Below are 22,110 nucleotides of genomic sequence, written 5' to 3'. Positions count from 1 at the left end.
CCCCCCCCCCGTTTTTTTTTTACAGGCATATATTCTTAAGGTGCAAATTAAAAAACATGACTAATTTCTCTTTCATCTAATTTCATCAGCTATTCTCTAAAAACCCATGATTTCAAGGATTTTATTTTTTTCCTAGAGATAGTCAGTGGATGGAGACAATAACATGCTTTCATTCCGCCTCCAGGTTAAGACAACATCTTACTCATATTTAGGATTCCAGTCCCGGCACAGAGGCTGAAAGGTAGGAAGCATTTAAAATATATTTGAATTAAAACTGCAGTGAGTTAAAAGACTGGGCCTGGAGAAATAAGAAGAGGGGGCACAAAGGATCTGGAAAAATCTGGAAACCTGTGGGAATACATACAATCAGAGACCACCTGGGAAATGCACAATTGGAATACGGAGGTCAGAACAAATTGTGTATCTGAAAAAACAAACAGTGAGGACACAGAGGACCAATGAGGTGTGTAACCAGCCTACAAGTTCTCTAGTCATTATTATGAAGTTAAAGAGGCTGAAAGTCCTATTTCCACTTTCGCATCTGCATGGAAGAGCCTGTTCTATCAAAGAGATCTAAAGAGTATCTGAAATGAGGCAGGAGACAGTGATTAGAGTTATACAGCATACAAGGGGCAGGTCATCTCAATTCTGAGGACATTCTTTCTCAGACTTTCTGGGAAGCATATAGCAATTATGTAAGATTACAGCTTGAATTTAATCTCCAAACTATCTCCATTGCTCCAGTCCATCTGCTCCCCTCCTTTACTCTGCCTCTGTTTTGTTCAGGGATCCATGTTTTTGCACAAGAATGACTGTAAGTGCTTCCTAAATGCTGTCAATCCTGATTCCTCTACTACAATTCATTTGAAAGTCAGACTCTGCAACTTGTTTTAATTTTGGCACCATATTCATGATGCTAGGAAAATTTCAAAATTAATGCTACATAATTAAACAGCTGGCCATCTTCCTTCTTTCATCAAATATTTATTGATAATTTGCCACCAGGTACCACTGTATTGAGTACTGCTCTGAATAAGCTTTGGATTCTATTCTCAGGAAATTTACAAGACAATTGGTGCCTCATTTTTCTTCCTCCAGCCCTTGACTGACTATCCCTCAGGGGCTCTGGTCTTGCCCTCCCTTGACTTAGTGGGCATGCTCCTGCTCAGGGCTTGTTTTGGAAGTTCCATCTGCTTGGCAAGTTTTTTGTCCTAATTTCTGCATGTTTTTTTGCTTCATTATATTGCATTCTGCTACAACACTCCCCTTTCCAGTGAACTGCTCTGAACATAATATCTTATCTGAATACTCTTTTATTCTATTTTATTTTATTTCTATTCTTTTTTTCCTGCTTTACTCTGATTTATAACACTTAATGTACTGATTTGTTTATTTGTTTCCTGTATGTCTTCCCTGCAAAAGTATGAATTTCATGAAGAAAAAGTTTGTCTGTTATGTTCACTGCTTTATCCTCACTCTTAGAATGCCTCATCCATATTTGGTACTGCATATTGTTAAATAAATGAATAATGAGGGAGATGAGATATCAAGTAGACAGTGTGGAGTGAAGTCAGAGGAAAGAGACAGCTTATTTCAAGGAGGGTTGTTTGACCCAGGTCTCCAATGATGGAAATGATTAAGTATTGAAAGAGCACATGGGAAGGGGTTTCTTTTGTCTATTACGCCCACTTTGAATCTTTTATTTTAAGAGATTTGTTAATGTTTATAATACCACCTTGATTGACTATATTTTTTGTGGCACATCTAAAGGCCACAGAAGATTATCAGTGTGGGCCAGACAGTGTGGGTCAAGGAGTTACAGTATGTGTACAGTATAAAGGATGCTGGTTGGGCTTTTCATCAAGTCTCAAAACAAAAGTGTATCGAGGGTTTCTGTGTTATAGATAAAAACCTCTTGGTTAGACAGCAGTGCTTGCATCAGAAATGTGGAAAGTTCTTTCTTTTCTTAATTGTACATAGAGAAATGGTCTTTTCCAGGCACACTTTCATTATCTAAGCTAAACAACTATTTCTCCTGATATCTGAAATACTTTTCTCAAGGTAACTTACTTACTATATTATTATCCCTTACTTAAGATTCAGTGTAGGTGTTAAACTATTCCTGCTTTTTCTTTTCAGTCATCAGCAGATTGATGAGGGTCGTCAGTCCCATGAATCATTTAAAAATATATTTGCATTTTCTTTGATAAAAGACAAGCCAAAGAAAATAATTGCAGTTTTCTATGCTCATTGGGATATTCTGAGAGCTTTCTACAGTAAATTATAGGGATGTGATAAACATAAAGAAGCATTGCTCATTCCTAATATCTGATTGCTTAATATCTCACACTGTATCACTTCCATTGCAAACATAAAATTTAATATCATCCAATGGATTCTTATCCTTACACTCTGTTATCCTCTCCTACAATGTTTACTGCCACACTTTTATATGTAACGACTTAATGTAACCTTAGTCCACACAAATCCATATAATTTTATGCACAGACCTTTCTACTATGCAAAGACTAATAAATGTGTTTGTGGTTGGTTCCTCTCCCAATATGACAGATGGAAATGGCAATACCATCTCTAATTCTTCAATATCATGTTACATAATAGATAGTTATACAGCAGTTAAAAAAAATCCCACATACACTCACAATTAAAAAAAAAAACAACAAACCACAAGCACCCACATTAGAAAACGAAAACAGGCATCTAACACAGATTAATTATGTAGTTGTTAATAGTTCTTCAAGAGGACTCTTCACTTTACAAAAAAGGATTCACTACAGAGTTTTCTTTAAATAGTAAACTCCACTAGTGCACTTAAGATATAATTAGATCTGCCTAAATTGGGTTTGTACACACTTCAGGAACTGATTCATTGTGCAAAGAAATAGCAAATCCATGTTTGCTTTGTTACACCAAGCAAAACCAGCAAATATACATATGCTCTATCTAAAAGGTGCCAAACACCCAGATGTTTGGGAAAACCTGGATATTTGACCATGTGTTTAAGTACTTATCCAGATGCTTAGCACTATCCATTTGTGGTCTGGAATCTCTCTAACAGGGAGGGCAGGGTACAAATTCAATGAGACATTTTCTCTACTGCTAAAACTGATAATGACATTCCTTTCACTGCAGCAGGTGGGCAATTTAAAAAATTACCACCTTCAATGAAACTTTTGACAATAGGTCATTTTCTTTAAGTAGAGTTTGCCTATTTTCAATGTGTTGAATGATCCACATTTAAAGGCCTAAATTGAATGCTTTAAAATTAATCTGGGCAGCTCTCCTGCCCACCTGTGACTATGCAGGTGACTCTCCCTTTTCTTCCTCCTTTTCCTAATAAACCTGTCCTTTTAAAATGTAAAGAAGTAAATAAAATTAATATGGAAGGCAAAAATATTATCCAACAGAGAGGAAATAGATTCTAGATACATTGTTCTTAAGAAGGTGGGCTATGAAATACAAAATCTCATTTGTCATTTGCAATAACATGTATGGAACTGGAGGAGATTATGCTAAGCAAAATAAGTCAAAAGGGGAAAGGCAAACACCAGATGATTTCACTCATATATGAAATATGAAAAAAAAAATTGACAAAACTAAACCCTAGAAATATAATTGCATCATTGAGGTTACGAGCAGGAGAGGTGGGAAACAAGAGAGACAGAAGACCCAAAGGATGGTAATTGGTGCTTGCTAATGAGATTAAAACCAAACTAAAACTTTCTCCTCTGCTATTGATAGGAACATACCTACAACATATTGCTCACCTGAGCAGAGACCTCTGGCGCTATAAGACACACTGAAATGCTTGACAATCTACTGAATGATCACGGTGTTGGTTGATTTTACAAAATAGTACTTGTAATGTTTGATACAAAGAACTTCTAGTGTTTTGAATTGATATATTTGTTTGTGATAACTTTGGATGTGGACTCTTTATGAAAAAGAGACTTATTTTAGGGAAAAGGGCAGAGGGCATCACTTCCATACGTGGTCCAAAAGGAAGCCTCAGACATTAGTGCTCCCTGCATAGTGCAGCTTTGGTAGACCCATTCATCTTGAGCAAGAGAATGTGAAGCACCTGGATAATCTGAAAACTGCCAGTCTTGTAAGTCAACCAAGTCAAGGATGGACTTAAAAAAATTGTATTTTTTTTTAAATTGAGGTAAATTTGATGACAACATTGTGTATGATTTAGGAGGATAGGTTCACATATGTATTTGGACATATGTGTGTGATTTAGGAGGATATGTTCATATGTATTTACCACACTACACTCACCACCAACGCACCAATTATCATTCTTTGGGTCTCTGTCTCTCTTGTTTCCTTCCCACCTCTCCTGCTCGTAACCTCAATGATGCAATTATATTTCTAAGGTTTAGTTTTGTCAATTCTTTTTTTTTCTTTTCATATTTCATATATGAGTGAAATCATCTGGTGTTTGCCTTTCCCCTTTTGACTTATTTTGCTTAGCATAATCTCCTCCAGTTCCATACATGTTATTGCAAATGACAAAACTCAACTTTCTTTTTAAATAGTAGAGTAGTATTCCACTGTGTATATATACCATATCTTTTTTTTTTTTTAAAGATTTTTATTTATTCGTACAGAACTGGGGTACAGGCCAGAGATGCGGAGGGTGAGAGGGTTCACCAGAGACAGAGCGGGGAGCAGAACAGGCAGATCGACGAAGTACACTGCTGAGGGGCTGAGGGGAGCAGTGGGCGGGTCAGGAGAGGTCTGCTGGTCACCTCCGGGGCAGGCGGGGATCGAACTCATGCGGAAGTGGCTTTAGTTTCTTAGTGCAGTGCTTTAACCCGCTGCGCCACCAGGGAGGGCCCTATACCATATCTTCTTAATCCACTCATCTGTCATTGACCATTTAAGTTGTTTTTATGACTTGGCTATTTTAAAGGAGCTGTAATGAATGTAGGAGTGCCTATATCACTTTGAAATTTATTTATTTATTTTGCATTATTTGGGTACTTAGGATAAACTATATAGTCAGATATCAGATCTATTTATAATATTTTGAGAAACCACCACATTGTTTTCTATAGGGGCTGGACCAGTTTACAGTCCCACCCCACCAACTGTGCAAGGTTTCCATTTTCTAAAGATGGAATCTTGGCTGCTTTATGCCCAATGCATGATCTTAATACAACTTAATTAGCCACTGCATAAGTTGGGGAGGAATTAAGTTTATATTGTAAGTTCCTTGTTTTGTTTTAATGAGAAGTATACAGGGCTGACAAAAGAAAGGTAGTTTAACAACTCTAGCTTCCTTTCAGTTTTGAAAAATTGACAATTTACAGAAAATTAACACCAACTTTTAATTGTGCTTGGCTTTTGGGCACACAAGTGTTGCATTATGTTCTTGGTTTTATAAGTGTTTTCTAGAGACTGAAGGCAGAATAAACAACCCTAGTCAATCTGTGGTTATCCCTGCCTACTGCTCCACTCAGCAGAAGAGATACTGAGAGAAAAACTTATAAAGCCCCAAGCAAATCTGTTTCATTAGTCAAAAAACAAGTGGTTATTATGAACACATGCCACACACTGAATGCATGCTATTGAGTCTCTTTTAGCTGGATGAACTTGTTTGTGTGAAAGCTGTGATAATTTACAGTGTATGTGGTTTAAAAAAACTCTTAGAAAAATACCTGTTATTAGAAGAGAATGATATTTTCTTAAATGTAGCATCTTCAAATATTCCATGGGCCATTTGTACTTGAATCCGTGACAGGACCCCCATTTTATACGGAAGAGCCAGTGATAACATTTGCTTTTTTTCTGCTGGTTCCAGTTCTAAGTATGTGAATATAACTAATCCTCATTACAACTTTATGAGGTAGGGCATATTATTATCTACTTTCAGCTGATGAAAAAACTAAATCACAGAGAAGTGAGTTTTCCAAAGTCACATCACTGCAGAAAGAATGATAGAAGTGAAATTTGATCCCGTTGGTACTACAACTGAGAAAAGAAAGCAAACATTTAAGAAAAAAAAATCTTACACACAAAAAAGCAATATGGGTGAATTGGTAGTAGGAATTTCATGGAGACTACATCTGAAAGGAGAAAGCACATACTGTACAAAATGAACACTGAGGTAAAATATATGTAAAGACTTCTTTTTTTTAAGCAAAAAAAAAAAAGTGGAATTTGAACTCCTGGTTTCTGGTTCTAGTCACCTTCACATGCTCAAGTGTGTGCTCCTCTGTGGAGAGAAATAAGGAAAGCTGGCATATGGCATGAAACCTCAGTTCACTAACTGAAAAGAATAAAGAGCAAATTAACACAGCTATCCACTTGGCTTGTAACCAATACTTGAGAATTAGAAATTTATAAGTAGCATTTGATATGCAATTCTGGATGAGAATGATGAGGCCTTCCTTTGGGATGGAAGGTAAAGACAAAACCTCCTTCAGAGACTTGCTAGGTAAGCTTAGACCCGACCAAGGCAATAGCCTACATCTAATATGCTAATATTCTCAGGAAACAGAGGAAAATGTGTGTGAAAGAAAGCTCTGAAAGCTTTTCCAGGGGACAGTGTACCTGTAGTGTGCTTCCTGTCAGAGATGTGAGGGCAGAGAAATAGAATGAGAGTTAAAGGTTAACAATACCTTTATTATTAAAAGTTGGACAGAATTATTAAATGGTCTGCAATTATTATATGTGATTTAATTACAATTCCTCTAAATTTACTCCTCTGGTGTATTTATGACCAAAAGAGGACCAAAAGAAGTCTACTCTAAAATTTTGTAAACATTTGAAGTTATTCCTGATACTATGTGAATGGCCACTCATTAGCTATGCTGTCTTGGAAGCAAAACCACTGCTGGTCAGAACTGTGCTTGATTCTGTTTGATTGGATGTTGGCCAGATAGGCAGATTTTGGAATGGATTGTCTTAAATATACATGTTAAAATAACAAACAAGACATTCCTAAATGATTAAGATCTTTCTTGTTTTTCCCAGTTTTCTACAACTGATGAAAATTTGTGTTGACATCATTAACTCATTGTGAAAAATTATAACAGGCATGCTTTCTAAGAAAGAAGAAAAACATAAAGCTATAATTGAAGTTTTTGTTCAAATGAAAGTTTTGGAGAAAACATCCTCTAGTGAAGAAGGATAGCATCAGTAAAGTCTTAGTCCTGCCACAGTGTCTGTACATTTCTAGGTAGGTTTTAAGAATACAACTTTGGTTTAAGACTACACACACACACATGCACACACACACATTGGCCATGAGGAAGAAATAATTCTTGCCATTTGAAACAACATGAATGAAACTTGAGGGCATAATGATAACAGCTATACTAAGAAAGACTAGAGGGGCTCTCCCTGGTGGAACAAGGGGTTAAAGCACTGCATCATGAAGCTCTCCGAAGCTACTACAACACGAGTTCAACCCCCCACCAGGGAGCTGACCCACATGGTGTGGCAGACTTCTCCTGACCCACCCGCTGATCCCCTCAACAGTGCATTTCAGAAGATCTGCTTGTTCTGCTCCCCATTCTGTCTCTGGTGAGTCCTCTCATCCACCACACCTCTGGCCTGTATCCCAGTTCTGTAAGCATAAATAAATAAATCTTAAAAAAAAACTAGAAAAGTACTGTATTATATAATTATATGTGAAATCTTAAAAAGAACCCACATATCTAGAGGCCGATAGTAGCAGGAAGTTGCTGAGGGAAAGGGTGGAATGGTTGGGGATGGGTAGTAGTCAAAGAACATGTTTCTTTTTTTAAATTATATACATATATATATATATGTGCGTGTATGTGTGTGTATTTACATCATTCTTCACTTTGTACATTTTTTTCACCTCAGTTGTAATCCCTGTGAACTTCCAAAAGACAAAATCATTCTACAGATTTAAGCTACAACATGGTGACTTCAGTTAATAAGATTGTATTGGAAATGTGAAAGTTGTTAGGGAAAAACATCTGGAAAGTTCTGACTGCTCCCCCCACCCCCATAGTCCCACCAGATGGCAACCATGTTAGGTGATAGATGTTAACTAACCTCTAGTAACCACTTTGTAGTATATAGGAATATCAAATGATCACATTGTGTACATATTTATACAATCTTATATGTCAATTATATTTCCATGAATCTATAAGAAAAAAAGATTGGAGGATGTGTGGTAAAAATCTACATTTTTATTGATTCAAAAGCACTCTGGTTTTTAAACTTTCATTAATTGTTCACTGCTCAAGAATGTAAAAAACTCAAGATACTAATCAGTTTGGCTTTTATAGTAATATGGGCTCCTAGGACTATTTAGAAACCTATTAGAAATCACTAAATTTATATTTCAGAATTTTGGGGGGATATAAACATATTTTGTTTAGGGAGAAATCTTTTCATCGGTTTCTTGATGTTTGGTTTCTTCATAATATATATCATCGGCTATGTAGTAGATCTAGTTTTTCATGTTCCTGAGTCTAAAAATCAGATTTATATTTCAATCTAAAACCCCTACTCATGGTTCTGTATATGAACCAAAATACCAGCTGTGTCTCAGACCTTTGGCTCAGATCATTTGTTGTTATTAATGGGGTGCATAAGGCTAAAAGCCCACTTGCTACCCAATTGGAAACCTTGTAAAGGAACAAATTCCCAGAGTGCTCTTTAGTCTATCTGTTCTCTATGTTGGGTTTCAAAACAGTAACCTTAACATTAGCAACACACTGCTGAGCACAATTTGTATGGAACCAAATTGGGATAGATTTGTTCCAGCCTCAAAAATGATTTTTCTCTAATACTGGTCTAAAAGACTTGATGAAATCTTGGCAACTTCAAGCACAAGCTAGTCATTTGAAAGTAGGGATAGAAAGAGCAGTTGTTCTGCTCAAGTTATATGAATTGACATCTTTCAATTTCCACTTTTAAGGTGAGGATACTTTTCTTGTATTAAATGCTTATTGCTGTATACAACCAATGTGTTTTTTAGGGCACATAGTCATTTACCCTGTCCTCTCTTTATCTATCTTTTCCTCTGTAGTCCTCCAGGTTTTACAGAAGAAATAAGTTGTTCCATTTTATTGTTCATTCAGAGAGTTCTGAGACTGTCAAAGCTGATATTTTTGGACTAAGTGGGTGGGTCAAAATGGATGTAAATGAATCAAACTTTCAATCAGATGTGATATGAGTATAGAGTGCTATAGTTTAGTTGTAATAGAGAGTATAAGAGCTTAAAAGGCCCAGAATAATTCAGACTAAAATATCTTGGGGTCTTTTTCCATTTTAAAGTGAATTGTGCAGTTCTGTGTGGTTGAGGATTGACAGCATAATGGGAACAACAAACTGAAGAATTTCTCACCAGGTAACTGCATTAGTAGCAAAACTCATAATACAGTCTGTTGGTTAAAAAGAACATGAAGGAGCCTTCTGTTTCCTTATGAGGTGTTATATTTTCAAAGATTTTAGTCAATTAACTTAGCTACTGCCAAATGCAGTTATTAGAAAATGGTCTCTATCCTGTAACTTTTAGCAATATAATGAAAGACTAGATAAACATTATTCAAACTCTTCCAAATATTGCCTTCTATTTATGATGCAATTACAACACAAGATGCAACTATGCATTAACAATCCAAAACATTTCCATATGTTCCTCAGGGCCGATTAATGGTTCAAAGAGTGGGCAAAGATTTCAGTGGTCTTTGAAATTTTTATACTTCACTTATTTCTGGATACAACCTTCTGTGGAGTGAAATGTATAGCATGCATAGTATAGAGACAGTTGTAAAATAACATAAAATTTATGTACATTTTTGCTCATATGTTCCACTTACCAGAATCAAGAGGCAACTTGAGGCCAATTTTGTGTGTTCAGGGATGGTGGAAAACACTGACAAAATCAAGCAACCAAAGACAAGGAGAAAACTGTAAAACAATAAAAAAGAGAAATCTCATAAGAAACTTGCCTTATCATGACAGACTCAAGTTCTTACTTCTAGTGAAAAAGGCATCAGACCCATTTAAATGCCCACATTGACTAAAAGTCCTGGAAGAGACTAGCCATTTTGAATATTAAAATGCAATATGATCTCCTCATGTTCAAATGGTCTCCTTTGCCACTTTATTGATGAAGAGAAAGAAAATTGCGTGTGTGTGTAGGTGTGTGCATGTTGCATTTAAATGTCTGCATCTAAGAATTTGAATTTCTCATAAAGGTCTTTCCAAAGCAGGAACTCTGAGAAAGTTCTGGAAAATATGTACCCTGTGAATGCATGCTGAAGCTGTTCTCCTTTCAAAGAAGCAGAATTTGCCTCACGTTTGGCAACATGAACTATCAAGTGTTCTAAGTGGTTATTACTAAAGCTGCTGCTATTTTCAGTCTAATATTGTTCATGAATCCTCATTTGTCATTCATTTATAATAATCATAAGAATAGAAAGGAAACTAATGATTTCCTCTGCTACATGTGTACTGTCTATTTCCTTCCAGTCAAACTGCTTCAGAAATGACCACTAAGGACTGATTTTCATACTACAAAGTAGGAGCAGAAGTCAGGGACCGCTTCTCTCCCAGTCAATCTACAACCATTTTTATTCCCAGGAAATAAGGAATTTCATATTTTAGAGCGTGAGTTGAGTTCTCACAGAAAATGATTAATAGAAAGGGCAGGTTGAGGTTTAAAGTAGAGACTACTGATCCTGAAATGTAAAATTTAAACAACAATATCTGAACTATTTGCTCTGGGTTTATTTTTCCCCTATAGCTTATATCTAGGAAATGTATTTATTCATCTTCCTTAAAATATAAGTTTCTGTATTCTTTAGTATGGCTGTAGAATTCATCCCCCCTGCTTTCTCTTGGCTTGTCCTAACGAGGTTGCAAATCTTTCTTGTAGATTTGTAAATCTCCCAACTTTGATTGGGAGTTTCTAAGGGCCTCTAGCCAGGGATAGGCAAATTATGGCTTGGGGATGAATCTGGACTGTACTGCTTGCTTTTGTAAATAAAGTTTTATTGGCACATAACCACATTCATCTGTAACATATTGCCTATGGCTGCTTCTATGTTATGACTGCAGAACTGAGCAGTTATATCTGAGATAGCATACACACAACACTAAAATACATACTCTGTTCCTTTAAAGAAAAAGTTGCTGACATGCTGGTAGCATGTATTTTTAAAAAAAAAAAACTCTATTTTGGACCCTCCCTGGTGGCGCAGTGGGTTAAAGCACAGCACTAAGAAGCTTGGGCCACTTCCACATGAGTTCGATCCCCCCCTGCCCCAGAGGTGACCACATGGCGGGACAGACCTCTCCTGGCCCGCCCGCTGCTCCCCTCAGCAGTGTACTTCATAGATCTACCTGTTCTGCTCCCACTCTGTCTCTGGTGAGTCCTCTCACCCTCTGCATGTCTGACCTGTACTCCAGTTCTGTATGTATAAATAAATAAATCTTTAAAAAAAAGTTAAAAAAAATCTATTTCAACACAGAACCTAAGTGAAAGTTCATAACTGTTTAAGCTCTACATGCTGATAATAGTTACTAATAATTATATAAGCTAGACATGGTGCTAACCCTATTTCCATGCATTATCCGTAATTTCTCACAAATTGACTGAGTAGAAAGTCAATATTCATGTTTTACAGATACAAAACCTGAGAAGGACAACATTTTGTGACTCATCCAAGGCTATACAGCAGCAAGAAGGTACAGAACCATCTGTCCTTGAGCCACTGCACAGTATTGTCGAGTGAGCCTGCATAGATGACAGTCACAATGACCTTCGAGATCCAGCAAGGCTTCTGGGGAAACTTCTCTATCTCTTAGAACCTAGAAGGAAGAAGTGCTTCCATTTAGAAGAAATCTCCATAGGGAAGCAGTTTACTAATGCAAAGACCTAGTACTTGATGTTAATTGCTCATCATACTTTGACTCATGTACAATGACTTAGGATAGTCTGAATTATAATTTGAATTGGTCCTAATGGTCTGAAAATTGTACATGGAAAATCAAATTCCACTGCAATCACCCACCTTCCTTCCAAGCTTCTAATGAAAAAAATGAAATTTAGGGATCACTAAGATAGTTGGGAGGATGATGTAGCATTTAAAGAAAGACGACAGATGCCTTCTCTCTGGTGAGCAGCTTTTAGATATACCCCAAGTTCATGCTCACCAGAAAACAAAACAATACTGCCAATGGGGCAGTATTTAAGAACTAAAGCTCCTTCTTCCAAGAGCATCCCATTCGTAGCTTTATGATCTCTGTGCTCAAAGCAGGTCCATATTGTGGACTACTTAGCTAATTCCTGCACTAATCTTTGTGTGTTGTTTAATTTTTTGCCTTCATGTCACTGCTTTGCCAATTTTCTTCCTTGAACTGATTTTATCCTCTTTTCTAACGACAGTAGTCCCTGCATTAGAATTAGCTTATTTCTAAAGAAGTGCCTCAGATTACTGCAAGTCAAAGACTGTCACTGCTCTGGCTGCTCAGGGGACCATGAATGGATAAATACACTCGTCCTTCCTTCCTCTCCCCCCCTTTGTCCTCCCTTTCTCCCCTCATCTCTTCCACTACACAACGATTCATCCATTTTCCATTCAGCAAATACTAGGCTGAGTCCTGGGGATATACAAATAAGCAAGATTCTTTTTTTATTTATTGTCATGGAATTTAATGTATAGTGAGGCATACAGAGTAGTAAATAGAAAATTAAAATTGTGACCAACATCATGATGGATAAAAAGGCTAGGATAACCTCCCCTTTTCAGATTTGATTTGATAAAAAGCTTTTTAGTTGGGAACATCATGGATGCTTGTGGAGCAGATGCTGTCCAGTTCCCAAAGCCCAGGCTTCAAGCACAGGTTCATTCAGCAAGAATTAAAATGAGAGCAAAGGAAGACATTCAGAAGGGCTCTGCTGGCTTTGTCAAATGTACCAGGACATGTCACACTACAGTCTGTCACACAAACACACAACCCCCGGACACTCACAAGAAATGACGAATAATGCAATGAAGTGAAGGGTTTGGAGCTGATGTTTAAAGTAGATGTCTCACAGAGCTGGGCCTGAGTGTTGGCAAATTAATAACATGGACTTTGGGGGTGGAAACAGCTGCACATGTCCACCTAGGAGATACTCTGTAAGCACTTTGGTGGATTATAAGCTTTTCATGGTCTAACTGTCCATTTAAGTCAACTACACTCATTAAGAAAGCTTTGGTACAGGGGATGTCTTAAAAGGAGTGGAATCATCAGTTTAAAATAAAAATTGCTAATAGGAAGCAGATAGAGTCTTTTAAGAAAACCTTCAGAAATAACTTCAAAGAAAACTCAACCCGCCTATGTCTCCTCATAAATTGTAAGGTTTTGCTTTAGGAAGCGTGCACTTCAGTATATTTGACGGAAGGCTTTGCAAATGCATTGTGAACTACGACTGGAGCATGCATGCCACATCAGGGGCCAGCGATGGCCATGCTGCCCCTGTCGGACCATCAAAGCCTCCTCATCAGAGAGAATGGCTGCGGCCCATTATCTTCTTTCAGCATCCTAGATTTACCTTTCTTTCTAAATCTGGCACTTTGTAAAATGTCCTTTGTGCATAATTTTTCCATCAATGAAGGGCATTTTGCACATGCAATCTATCCATAGCACATCCCAGCTTCTGTTGCAAAGAAATAAAAATTAAATATTATATTTCTGGTGTCTTTAAAGGTGATTTGGAAGATTTGATTGAAAACACTGCATGATTCTGCTTTCCAAGTGCAATGAGGCTTAAATATTAATAAATACCATCGCTGTAATATCTGCAAGTTGTAAAAATTGGGTCATCATTTAGCAAGTTTTAAAAAATGAAATATTGCATTTTGCATGTGTATGTTGTAATAGGAGACCAGATAGAAGAGACAGCAATTTCTGTTCATATAGTGTGTTTCTTAAAAAGACTTCTGCTAATGTAAATGAGCTAGAACAAAGTGAGAGAACCTATGGTTGTTTAAATATGTAAGGTTGAAAATCCTCTCTCCTGTGGGTGACAAGATTTACACTACTTGATTAGGATAGGAAACTTACATTAAAAAAAAAAAAATTGGGCCCTCCCTGGTGGCACAGCCAGTTAAAGCACAGCACTGAGAAGTTAAAGCTACTTCAGCATGAGTTCCATCCCCGCCTGCCCCAGAGGTGACCACATGGCATGGCAGACCTCTCCTGACCAGCCCGCTGCTCCCCTCAGCAGTGTACTTCATTGATCTGCCTGTTCTGCTCTCCACTCTGTCTCTGGTGAATCCTCTTGCCGCCCCTGCACCTCTGGCCTGTACTCCAGTTCTGTATGCATAAATAAATAAATATTAAAAAAAATCACTTGGACTTTTCTTCCCCCCTCCTTGCTTTCTTTCTTATGATTAGTCTCCATCAGTGGGGTAGTTGTCTTACTCAGAGTAAAACATCCCTCATTAATTTAAAGGCTCCATTGTGTACTTTCAGGACTGTGGTTTACCCTTTGAGCAGTTCTTGCATTCAAACATAGAGGTCATGCTCAGCCTTATCTCACCCCAAGATTAAGGAATCCTTGAGTTTCTGACTGAGCCTTCCCTTCCAGAAAGGTGTCATTTTAAAAACATCACTGACAGATGCAGTAGGTTCTCTTTGAACTTTCCAGCCTGCAGAGCCCTCTGGGTACTCTGAGGCAACAACATACCATACAGGCTACCTAATACTGCACTACTATTTCCCATTTTGGGTTGTCTCTTTATTTGGGTCCTGAACTCATCCAGTCCTTGTTCCTGCTTTGGATCATGTAGGACATGCGTTGCCTCCTCCATATGTTAGTTCCATATTGGAGGTTGGTTTTATCACCATTCTCCATCAGTCTTCAGATTAAATAAACTGGATTCAGGTCTTTGTCTACTTTGCATATGAAACAGTGTTCAGATTTGTCACTCTCCTTGTCAATGTTTTATAAAGTATGCCTAGTCTGTTATTACAGCCCTCAAAGTGGGAATCAGGACCATCATTATCTTTCATTCTATTTAGCATTTTGGTACCAACATATAATGCACTATCAATTCTTTTCAGGGAAACCAGATTCAAAATTTCTATTGCCCACTTACTAGCAAAAGTTTGGTTTCAAATAGGGCTGTCTTGAGGATATGCATTTGCTTATTCTCCTTGCCTTTCCCACCATCTCCCACCTCTCTTCACCTCATACACCCTACACTCCCACACCAGGGAGCAAAACTAACCACTGACTGACTGTGTTCTTGGACTATTACCTAGGTACTTCAGGGAACTACATTCACTAAACTTGGCTTAATTTTCTGCTATTTTTCTTGAGAAGGATTAAAAAGCTTTCAACTAACTTACTTTAAGAGTTTCTCTGTTCTTCACCATGTATTCACTCACTGAGTATCACATGAGAAGTTTGTATCTGGACAAAATGATGGGGCTTTAGTATATGAAAACAGTGATCTTTGAACATATTTTACTACTTGCTGTGGCTGCTTGGAAGCTCAGAGGTGAGCTTCCTATTTTTCATGTGACATACATGAACAACAGCACAGATCTTTCTAGTATACGTGTTTATGGATTAACTTCACACTTGCCTCTTTTATACTTGCATTTTATTTTAGTCACAAGCATTTACAGGCATTAGGAACTTAGGCATGGTCTGAGCCTAATAAGGCTTTCATTTTAGTGGGAAGACAGCCGTTTGGTTACTTTCATTCACTTATGACTTATGTATTTTGGTAGCCACCTCAAATCCTTTCTGGATGATCTAGGGCATTTGGGGGTAAACTTAACTACATATGAAAGTGATAAAGATGCCTATCATTGCTTTCCTTGAAATTGGGAGTACCAATAGAGGCTGAAGTTATTCTTTTTAAAAAAGCAAATGACACTAGTGGCTAAAATTTATCTCAAACCTATAGAGTACTTTGACCAATATAATTTTTTTTTTGCATTTGTTAGTTTTACATTTTATGTTAGTCTTGATTCATGTATTCCCAACATTAGCTACCAATATCCTACTCTCAGAATCTCTAAATGTCATACACTTATCTTCAGACTTTTCTTTCAAAGCCCATGGCTCATCTGTGGAATTTCTCACAAGGTACAAATCTCCCCAAGAGTTGAATCATATTGACTGAATGTCTCCTTTACCTCAAGGATATTATAAAAACACTTTCCAGTGCTTGGCCTGAATCAAGATATATTATGAACTCTATTCCCTGATAACCTAGAGGGCATAGAATGTAGGCTAATCTGGTAACAGGTATGGGAAAGGTATACATTGAAATAAATATACCTTAGAGCTGTTTGCTCTTGATGAATTTGTGTTTGTTTTCTAGTCATCATAGGTTTTTTTCTGAATTTATTAAAAATAATTTGATTAATATTTGATCTGGAATGCTTCTAGGAGTTTTTATTCAGCTCATGATATACAAAGTCCAGGGTTCCCTACATCACTCCTTCTTGTCACACAGAAGATTATTTTTTGTGCTAATTTGGTGTTAAGACATTAAAAAAAAAATTACCAGTACGAGTTTTCCAATTTCATACAGAAAAACTTTGATGCTTATAAGTCAAGACCTAGCAGTAACATTGTATTAACAACAGCTGATTTTTCCATTACATATTTTCACTTTCTCTGAATCACATTTGAAAAAATCCCTTTTGGTTTGAAAATTATTATTTTCAAAATAATAACAGTAAGAAATTGGTTAAGATTTGAGTTGCTTTCTCTCAGTTATTGTAGCAATGCTGATCTTGAGAACAGGACTACACAGTCTCTATTTCCACTTTTTTCTTCCCAGAATAAAAGACCTTATTCTGATAGATCATGTACTGATCTATCAGTCACTTAAAATTATTCTTAAAGATTGTTTTTTTTTTTAAACATGTCCTTAGTGACATATCTTCCATTTGAAAATATTAAACATCTGAGTTCTTTGGAGGATTTCTTGGTAGATGGATTTTTTTGATGCTTCTTTCTAGCTCTCTTTAAAGAACTCTGTCCAGGGTTTCAAATCTTTTGCGTTTACTATTATTGAAAATTGTTTTCCTAACTTCTATGTTTCTTTATTATCTGTCTGCTTTAGTCTGCATTTTAAAAAATGAATTGCAGCCTCCCCAAGAAGTGGCCAGAAGAAGTTCAGACTCCCCCATCTTTGTATGCCCCATCTCTGGATATACATCACAAATCTGCAGTCCTTAAAGATTCTCATTGGGTCTGGAAGGAATTATGTGTTATCAAAATGAAACAGAAAAATCTCTATTTTACAATTGTAGTCAAAAGGTATATTTTTATCCTGGTAAATACAGGAGGTTTGTGACTGAATGGAAGGACTGCAAGTGGTTTTCCCAATAGGACAAGGCAACAGGGTCTGAGGTTGGATTGTAGAAACAAACATATCAGTCAGGATTTTGCCTCTGCAATTTATGTTTTATGTTCTTTCTAGGAAAAAGTAACTGAGACTGAAAAACAGTGTATGTTGTGTTGAGACAATGACTTTAAAATAACAAGTGAAAGTAGTTTTTCCTATTGACATATATTCAATGCATGTAACAGGACAGTGTTCTATTTAAGATTTCATATTTAGAGGCCCACCCTGGTGGTGCAGTGGGTTGGGGCACAGCACTGCAAGCTGGCCGCAGCTGCTTCAGTGCAAGTTTGACACCCCCTCTCCACACCTGGAGGTGGCCCAAAGGGTGCTGTAGACCTCTCCTGGCCTGACCCCCTGCTGCTCACCTCAGCAGTGTTCCAAGTGCACTCCCCAAGTAGTGTTCCAACTCCCCTCAGCAGTTCCTCAGTCTGCCTGTTCTGTTCCCCACTCTGTCTCTGGTGGAGCCTCTTGCCACCCCTGTACCTCTGGCCTGCACCCCAGTTCTGTATGAATAAGTAAATCTTTAAAAGAAAGAAAACAAAGACATATATACTAAATGGTGGTAAATCTGTGTTACTGAATATACAATATATATAAAGATTTCATATTTAATATTTTGTTATATTTCTCCCATAGTAAATCTGAAATTATCCTTTGCTTGTTTATTTTGATCTCCTCTGCTAAAATTTAAGCTCCATAAGACAGAAACCTGTCTCTCTTATTTGCCACTTCTTATTTTTTTTTTTTACTTTTTAAAAGATTTATTTATTTATCCATATAAGAACTAGAGTACAGGCTGGAGGTATGGGAAGTGAGAGGATTCACCAGAGACAAAGTGGGGAACAAAACAGGATAATTTATTGAAATATACTGCTGAGGGAAGCAGTGTTGCCAATTTTATGACCAGCAAACACAACCGGGTCAGCCTAGATACTAATAAATTCATTTATTCATTCAGCATGTATTACTCAGGACCTGCCATATACTAGGCAGTTTTCTAAGTGCTGAAGCTATAATAGTGAGTAAAATGGACAAAACCCCCATTTCTTATAGAGCTTACATTCTAGTGGAAGAGATAGGTCATAACAAAGTGAAGAGATAAGACATATACAGTGGTGGAGAATGATTATTGGATGAAAAGACATACAACAGAAAAGTAGGATGGCAGGCAGATGTTGGGGGGGGGGCTTAAAAGTTTGGACAGAGTTCTAGGGAAGGCCTTCCAAAAAGAGATGACATTTATTGAATTTCAAAAGTGAAATCCCAAGATGCATGAAGCCAAAATAATAGTGAATTCAGAATTTAGCCTGCAGAGGACTTCTGTTTCTTAAAATGGGACTGGTTTTATCATGCTTATTTCCTGGTTTAAAACTTATGGTTCCTCTCACTTGCTGTCACATTCAAACTCCTTTCTGGCTTTTAAGATTCCCACCAGAACATTAACTCCCCCATTCTTCCAGAGAGACCCGCTGGGCAGGCCTGTCTCCTTTCTATTTTCTGTACAATATCATGCTGTAATATAATAATATGATATAACAGAACTTAATCCTTCTGTGTGCTGCATTCACTGCCTGCAGCCATAGTCATCAAGTCCCATGTCAGCTGGTCCCCAAGCTTATACTGTCTGTCCCATCTGGAATCCTTTCTACATTTCTGCTTGCTTCTCTCCTACAATTGCTCTAAGCATCAAATGAAATAGTGTCAGACTCAGAATGTGTGTTTTAACATAACAGGTAAATAAGTACCAGATTGAATTAAAAGTGCCAATTGAGCATCCCACTGACACATAATTGCTGCCTAATTTCTGCAAGTTTTATGTAACAAGGATAACAATTATGACAATGAATTAAATTGATTTATCACTTAAAATCTCTGCTTAATAAAGCAGGGTTTGGAAAATGTAAAACATGTAAAAGTGTTCAGCAAGGTATAAAGTGCTCAAATAATCTGACTGCATATTCGAGCCAACCCACTTGAAGAATGAGGATGCGTTAGCTGGGTTTCAACTTGAATGACAATGTTCTCAGTGTTAACTGGTGACAATATCTTCTTAACATCCAGAGCTTTGGTGAGCTGGACCTCAGTGTACCATGCCTCACTACCCTAGTTTCAGGGAAATGACTAAAGGCTGCTACCCTAAGTAATCGGCAGTAGCACTGCTGGGTTGCAGTCAGTACATGGAAATGAGCCTTGGTTAAATTGGACAGGCAGAGATTCATCATTAAAGTGATCACTAATGACTGCTGACTGAGGCTGCTAGGCTAATGACCAGGCAATCTGCTTGTCCAGAATGGAGAAAGGGACCACAGCAAAGGAAAGTGTAAGTTATAGCCAAGATGAAATAAAAGTGATCCCTAACAGGTGTAGAAGAGACAGCATTTGTAAAATCTATGTGAGTGCTCCTTTTAAAGTCATCTTTTTAGAGATAATTTTGGTGCTGACACCATGGAAAATAATCCAGTCTTAATAGTTTTGATAATATGAACCCAGGTGGATTAAATTTTCCATGCTTTGTTTCAAAGGGTCTGTTTATGCTAGAAAGTGAGCTAAGGCAAAGGCTAAAAACATATGTTAAAACATGTTTGACAATAGTTGCCTGCCTGAATCCTTTTTTTCCATAGGAAAGGTTACAAATTTATTGGGCCAGATGCAGTTTTCTGTGACGATATGACACCCATTATGTTATCAGAAAATGAAAAATAGAAGCTCTAAACAACATTTATTGGAACAACATTATTAATAGGGAACAAAAGTAAAGGGTGAAAACAGAGCATAAAATTGTTTTCCCCTACAAACAAAAATCAATTTTAAAATTCTATAATTGATGATAAAAAAATCAATTATGAATTTGGTTCCATTCAGTTGATTAAACTATATTATCAACTTGCTTGAAAATAGATATTCCTTGAAAGTTTTGAGATCATTCATGTTTCATGCGGAATCTCAGTGCACATTTTTGGTTACATAAACATACAAGAGGACTCATTACTTCTTGTGCAATGACAGTTTTAAAGATTTCAGAGAATAAAAACGTGCAACCAAATGGAGCCACAGCCTCTGCTATGGTGGCTATGAGCCAGGGAATTGCTACTGATTTCCTTCACTCTATTTGGTCTACAGAAATAAAGAAGTCAAGTGACTAAAACTGCAGAAGACAAAATCTTCTTGGCAGTAGACTTTATGATATGCTACAACACAGGAAAAAATAAGCCCAGCCGACTGATGTCTCCAGAGAGTAATAACCACAAACTCTGAAACTACTACACATGTAAGTACCTGACCAAGGCATGTGGGAGATACATCTTCCTCTTGGCATTGACCTCAAATGTACTTGGTGCTCTCGGTGACTGAAAGGATCTTGAAAGGCTGCGTTGCACTGTGTGGAGTTACTGAAATACTATATGGATCATTGTCTCTAGCAAGCAGTTGGCAGATTGTAGACAACCCATACTTCCTACCTCCAAAAATATCTTTGCAGTTAGTTTTAAACACTGTAGACACTCTTCAGGGGTCCAGCAAGCAATTAAACGGGTATGCTTTCTTTTGCTGCTGCTCTGTAAGTAGATAGATACTTAAAATTTTTTTGACCAATTATTGAAGTCAGTGACTCCATGTAGATTAAAAACACACAAAGGGGAGGAAAAATGTGGCTCTTTCTACTATATTACCCCCTGAAAATTCTAGAGATGTTTGCTAACATTTTGTTATTGTTTCAGGTATACAGTTGAAAATGAACATGTTAAATGTGATGGAAGATTTAAAAGTAGAAAATGGTATTATGTGGATATTTCCCCTAAATCTTCAGTTTCCATGTGCTCCCTTCCTTCTACCTTAAAATGAAAACATCTGTCACTTTGCTCATCAATAAGGTTACAGGACTGCATTAAACAACCTTTACATCCCCATTAGTTTAAAATTCAGTAGCTTCTGGATATTCTGATATCTCTGCTTCTGTTCAGAGAACAATGGCAAGAAGGCCATCCTGTTGAAGAGCCAGAAATAGCTTCTGATTCCTGGGCCCTTGAAAATGCTTTAATGGAAAACATTGTTCAATTAATGAGACTGGCAGGGACCCAAAACTATCTGTACAATCTAGGGGAAAAGAACTACTTTCCATTTCTTGCCAGAATAAATTCTAGGCTTTGTCCTCTCCCACTAGTTATTGTCATCCACAGGAGGAAGAGAAAGAAGAAAAATTTACAGTAAGGATTGGCAAACATTTTTATAAAGGATGAGGCGGTAAATGTACTAGACTTTATGAGGTACATGGTTGGTCTCTTTTGTAACTTTTCAGTCCTATAGTGGTCGTGTAACACATAATACACAAATGAAGGGGTATGGCTGTGTTTTAATAAATCTTTATTTATAAAAGCAGTTGGTGGCCCATTTGGTTTATGGGTTAGGGCTTGCCAACACTTGATTTATAGTTAAGACAGTAAGTATGTTTTCCACTCTTAATTACAGGCTATTTTAATTTTCCTGCTCCGCAGATCATCTCCCAGAAAGGTTTTCAGTGAGTCTCCTCCAAGTCTTTGTGATAAAGGGCCCCCAAGAATAAGTTTCATCCAGAATGTATTTCATATTTAAAGGTTATCATTCCAAATAAATTTTAAAAACTGGAAAAAAAGATTATGTATACTACAGAATGATCTTTCCTCTTTAAATATAAAAATAACCAAAAGGCAAACAGATGCAGGCAAATTGATGTCGTATACTTTGAAATTGT

The 22,110-nt window shown here is 37.1% G+C and overlaps 1 protein-coding gene across 3 annotated transcripts in view; it reads right to left on the bottom strand.

Annotated features, from left to right (window-relative positions):
• Window positions 1-22,110, bottom strand: part of KCNQ5 (potassium channel, voltage gated KQT-like subfamily Q, member 5) — a 460,478-nt gene that overhangs the window by 154,034 nt on the left and 284,334 nt on the right. For all 3 annotated transcript variants that reach the window (XM_004673622.2, XM_012722138.1, XM_004673623.2), the window contains exon 2: window positions 9,837-9,927. In XM_004673622.2, coding sequence (XP_004673679.2) covers window positions 9,837-9,927 — 91 coding nt within the window. The remainder of the gene's footprint in view (window positions 1-9,836; window positions 9,928-22,110) is intronic.

The sequence above is a fragment of the Condylura cristata genome, unplaced genomic scaffold, assembly GCF_000260355.1.
Source record: "Condylura cristata isolate star-nosed mole 26May11 unplaced genomic scaffold, ConCri1.0 scaffold00001, whole genome shotgun sequence".
NCBI lineage: Eukaryota > Metazoa > Chordata > Mammalia > Eulipotyphla > Talpidae > Condylura > Condylura cristata.
Note: the sequence above shows the minus strand (reverse complement) of the source record. Positions and strands in the feature narration are given on the sequence as shown.